At 40.2% G+C, this 5,581-nt stretch overlaps 1 protein-coding gene and 1 pseudogene across 1 annotated transcript; one reads left to right on the forward strand and one right to left on the reverse strand.

Moving 5' to 3' along the window:
* Positions 1 to 1,655: 1,655 nt before the first annotated feature.
* Positions 1,656 to 3,087, reverse strand: LOC149242443 (arabinogalactan O-methyltransferase 1 pseudogene; annotated as a pseudogene).
* A 463-nt stretch (positions 3,088 to 3,550) lies between these two features.
* On the forward strand, positions 3,551 to 4,729 carry LOC149242444 (F-box only protein 6-like). Its single transcript, XM_089370836.1, has one exon. The coding sequence runs from the start codon at positions 3,551 to 3,553 to the stop codon at positions 4,727 to 4,729; it is 1,179 nt and encodes a 392-aa protein (XP_089226962.1).
* The last annotated feature ends 852 nt before the right edge of the window (positions 4,730 to 5,581 follow it).

Genomic DNA, 5,581 nt, shown 5'->3' on the forward strand with positions numbered 1-5,581 from the left:
CCATAACAAATGGAGATCATTTCCTTCATTGCTACACTCACCTTTTCCCACTTAATATGTTTGTTCTTCTCTGAGCATTTTGCCCATGGGCATGCTTTCAAATTCATGCACACCATTCTCACTTCCATCATTCTTGTCCACAATTGAAATAATTTATTTTTTCTTTTGCTCTATCTACCTACTCTCTTTCTTTTCTTCTTCTACTTCCCCTACACTTTCAATGCAAAATAACAAGCCTCTTCTAATAAATTCATCTCCTTCACACAATCTTCTTGCTAATTGGTAACTTTAAATAATGCACAAATTTCATAATTTCTTCCTTAATCTCTATTATAACATTAGCTCTCACGGACATTTCACAAATCTATTCAAATTTTTTCTCTATACCCATTATTGTACTTCAATTAATCTTATCTTCTAGGCATGTTCAAAACATACTCAAAATCTATAAACTTACCTCTTAACTTGGTGACCATATCCTCCCAATTTTGGATCTTGTATTTTCATTTATTTTCGTCTAACTTTAGATACTATAGTCAATCATATGTATAGCTCCTTAATCTACCTCTAGCAATATTTACTCACATGGAGTATTCAACTACATGGAATTCAAAATAATGTCGAGTGTCTTCAATCCACTCCATTAATTCTTCTTGATCGGCATGGCTAGAATATGCATGCAACTTCTTCATTTTGTGTTGTTACATCTTCTACACTTCATCTAGTTCTTCTATAGGAACTTGCCTTTTCATATTTACTCTTTTTTAAATGAAATTTTTCACTTTTTATGCTAACTCAATGGTATTCAATCTTTCCATAATCACCTCCATCATGACTACAAGGTCATCAACAACAACTTCATATTTTCCTTTGTTGTCTCTCCCTATATCCAGCATAAAAAATTCATGTCTTCTCATCATGTGGTATAAAATTCATTTCTTCTCATCATGTTGTCTTCTTTAGCATGCCCAATTTTAACAATACTATTTTTTTTTACCTCATGCCTCTCTTAATGTTCATCATCCTTTCTTTTGTTGTCTCTCCTTATATCCATCATAAGAAATCAAAGAAAATTTTAAGGATGGAAATTTATCTTAAAGTTTAGTGACTTAGGGAAATCTCACAACTCCCTAATATGCAAACCATAAAATGTTTCTTGATAGTTTTGTAAACTTATTCAAATTTCTAATGGTTTTATATATAGTCTCTATAAATTTTGACGTTTTTTAAGGTAAAACAATTTTATACTATAAAATTTGGGCGAATCATTTTTAAGAAAAATGATAGTTGGCCATTTTTTTTAAATGATGAAAAATTAACCCACCTACAAATATTAACCCCTAAAATTTTCCTTCTAACACTATACATAAAATCTACAAACAAACATTCCACACAGAATCTATCATCAGAGCAAAGATATTCAACATCAACCTATTTAAAGTATATCGAATCAATGGGTAATTCTCTTGAGATTTGTTTCATTCACAAAACCAATCACAGTGTCTCTAAATCACAGACAACCACCAATTATAAGAAGCCCAAATCTTGGAGAGCCTCTAAAATCTCAAATATTTAGACTATGAAGTGATAACTACTCAATTCCCAAATCTAGGGGTAATTCCAACATTTACTGAATTGGTATTGATTACGCACAGTTAATAATCATCTCATGAACTTCCATTTATTGGGGTAATTCAAACATTTATTCAATTGTTGTGCAGGAACTACTAGTTGTCCCACACACCTATCAAAACCTATAAAAAACATTTATAATTTAAACATAAATAGATAATATTAAATACCCTTCCCTATGTGAAATGCAATCTGGATTTTCTCCTCTAATGAGCTCTGTGTAAGGCTTAGGACTGGTCATACACAGATGCACTGGTGCTTATGTACTAAATTTGCCATACATTTTGTCTACAGGGAAAGTCTACATGGAGAATAAGAAGTGCAGTTGCATATTGTTGAAAACAGAGATGAAGGGCTAAGCCTTATTGTTCTCCATCCCCAATTGTCGGTCGGAAATACCATGATGAGTAAACACTGCAACCATTATTCCTTATTGCTCATAGGTGACGGACAGAAGAAGCCGTCAGTGCTACTGCTGGTGGGCTTCATCCTGGAAAATGGGGGAACCCTGAAATGCCAAAGCCTCCCCAAAGATCCCACCAGATTGCTGCTGCACAGGAACTCCCCGGCATACATTTGCTCCACTCTCCTATCAACATCATGAAGGAAAATATCTGTGGATCCTTCCTTCTTCCTGTTACTGGCCATCACGGCTGCCGTGAAAATGGCGGACATTCTCCCGGGCGCGGCATCGAAGTAACCACGGGGGGCATCAATCATGATCATATCCCACTCCGTCTCGTAGATGAGCGGGGGCAAATTGGTGAGAGCGAGCTCGCATTTGGAGGACCTCAAGGCCCGGTGGGGGCTGCAGGAGGATCCATTTCTTCTGTAGTTGTGCAGCAGGGCGTCCGCCATGGACATTTTCGTTTGGTATTGGACGTGATAAGCTTCAATTCCTGGTTGGCTCTCCACGACTTTCCGTATCCAATTGAAGTTCTCTTCCAGGAAAACGGTTTTGCCGTGGGCATTGAGGGCATTCCAAAGGGGGCTGTCGTAGCCGAGGCCGAAGACGAGGAAATTGGAGGGGCTTCTCACAGAAAGTACTTCCAGGGTGAGATTGATTTCAGCTTTCTTTTGCTAGGGCAGGATCCTGCTCGTCGCGTAGTGCACAAGCGTCCTCGCAACCTCGCCCGGAAGCCACTACTGGTCCCGCTCAACCCCATGACCAGATGAAAGCGGAGAAGAAAAGGTGCAGCCTTTAGCGCCTTTACTAAATTCAAAATAAAACGGAATTTGGAAAACGGTGGTAGACGAGGAAGCCAACGGAGGTTGCAGGAGGAGACGGTTTAGGTCTGACAGTGGTCGCAGATACATTGAATACTGGAGCTTGCCGGAGGTCGGAGGTAGGGTGATCGAGTTGCCAGAATATGCATGGAGATGTATGGCTTTCATATGCATATGTAGCATGCCTTCAGATGCACGAATGTCCTGTGACATGTACTTAGCGTTCATTTATGTTTTTATAGGGTCTGAAATAGGAACTGCCCTTCCAACGCGGTAGCCTGCAAATTATGTCCTCTCTTTATCCGTGATGAACATCTACTCATTATTTGCGCAAATCTAACCCTCATCTGAATCAAAATGGACAATTCTTAACTCTGCACTTACATTTAATTTGCTATAAACTTTTCCAAGGAGAAACTATGATGACAATGTGCTATTTTTAGCAGCATAGCACAATTCTCTCTTTGCCTCAAATAGCTTCATAAAGGATTGTCAGTATTTTTCTGAAATCAATGCCAATCTTTAGGATTTGAAGTTGGTGCAACTGGCTCGAGTGGTCAGAGTGTTGTCACATCAATGTTTCTAGAAGTACGACATATGATGATGTTACTACCAAATGCGCATCGTGTGAAAGTCATTTATAATCCAGCCTCAAGTTTCAACCTGTTATGACGGTGGGATTTTAATTAAAATGGGCGCCCTGCACAAATCTCGTGATTTGGCTGTGTTGCCGGAGGAATTGGTCGAGGAAATACTGGTGTGGTTGCCCGTGGAGTCTTTGTGTAGATTTCGCAGTGTGTCCAAGAAATACAATGCTCTGCTCACATCAACCCAATTCATAACAAGTAAATGGGCGGAGAATCCCCCTAACGGGAAGCCATGGCTGCTTGTGCAAGATGTTGGCAGAAGGCCTCTTCATTGTTTGGCCTATAACTTCTTCTTCGCAGGAACTTGGAGGAATACTCGCTGCGTCTCCTTTCCCTCCTTCGTGGAGCCAAACGGTAAGGTAAAATTTGTTACTTTCTATGGATCAGGGGCAGGCTTGTTCTTGCACACAATGGATCCCCACCCATATCTATCATTTGTTGTTTCCAATCCCCTCACAAGAACCTCCTTAAAACTGACTCCCATCTCATCCATAACGGTCTTTAGTGTTGGAGGCATCGTGGAAGGGGAGGGCGACAGTAGAGGGACATACAAAGTGGTGGTAGTTGGTGAGGACAGCCATGAAGCGGGGATAGTGGAAATATATGATTCTGCATTCAAGTCGTGGAGAATTGCAGGACGCCTGCCACATGGTGCGCACATTGACAAGAACGACATGGTTTTCTGCGCAGGCTCATTCTACTGCTTTGCAGATCTTCATGACCAATCGGGCATTATGGGTTTCAGCATCCAACAGGGGACTTCCATTTTTGCGCCATCGCCAGAGATGGCTGACAGTGACTACATGTCGCCTTACCTTCTCACCTACCAGTCATGGGTTCTAGTCGCCGGGTACATTTTCGGACATACAGGGGAGCTTTTGCAAGTTATTATATGGGAGTTTGACAAAGAGAAGGTGAACTCTTCATCCTCATCATGGTGGAAGGAGATTGCAAGAATGCCTCCGTCCCTGTCTGAAGATTTCAAGAGGATTTCTATGGACTGCAGTAAGTGGTGCATAGGAGTAGGGGATTGCACATGTTTCATAGTCTCTGGACATAGGAATAGGAAATTCAGGAAGGTGGCAGAGGTGGTAGTTTACAGTGTAACTGAAAATGCATGGAGTTGGCTTCCCTGCCGTCCTGTAGACACCACAGCAAGTACATCGGAATGCTTTGAGCTTGCCATGGCCTTTGAGCCTAGGCTTGACATGAAGGTTGGATGAACCCTGGTATGCATGCCTTTGATTTCACATGCACCACATTGGACATCTTAAACATTATAAGTTTCTTATTTGGATCTTCATGTTTCTTTTTACAAGTTATCTTGTCTTGTAATGTTCTTTGACTTCGACATCATACCAAAGATTAGGAGGTTTAGGATTTCATTATTCAGAGCTTATGTTTCTCTTTAGAAGTTGTGTTGTTTTGTAATGTTCTTTGAGTCGAATTGCAGACCTGTCGTTACTCCAAACTGTAAATTAGCGCAGCTTTGAGAAAACACAGCTTCAGGCCTTGCAATCTCAGGTATGTTTTTGAAGATGTACCAAGAAACTGGAGACTCAGTTTTTGCTAACGTGGTGTGGATGGGAATTCATGGGATTTGGAAAAGTGGCTTAGATTAAGCAATTTTCCCCAGGGATTCAGATTGTAACAGAGATGTTACCAAACATTTCCATGTTTGTTATGAAAGCGCCAATCATGTCATTTCAACAACACTGGCTTCAATCACAAATTTGTGGAATATCTCATGTTTAAATTGTTAATGTTCATCCTTAATACCTTAACAGGGATGCTTGGAGTTTTGAAGTGGACCCAGAAATAGAATAGTTGTGTTGATGAAATGCAGTGATATTTCTTTTAAGTCGATGCAGATTGTTTATGATCACCAAGCTAACAGCTCTGTTTCTCGTCTGAGCTTTCTGCAAAATTTCTGCAATAGATTAATTTGCCGTTGAATTACACAAACCTGTAATGGAATCTATTAGATTTCAATCAAATGCCTTCAAACGGATTCACAGGCCATAACAGAACAGGACATGGCATAACAGAACATGAAAAAGACAAAGCTAAACTCA

This window comes from Pinus tabuliformis, chromosome 8 (genome assembly GCF_031772625.1).
Source record: "Pinus tabuliformis cultivar Carrire ecotype Pingquan chromosome 8, CPIR1, whole genome shotgun sequence".
In the NCBI taxonomy this organism is placed as follows: domain Eukaryota; kingdom Viridiplantae; phylum Streptophyta; class Pinopsida; order Pinales; family Pinaceae; genus Pinus; species Pinus tabuliformis.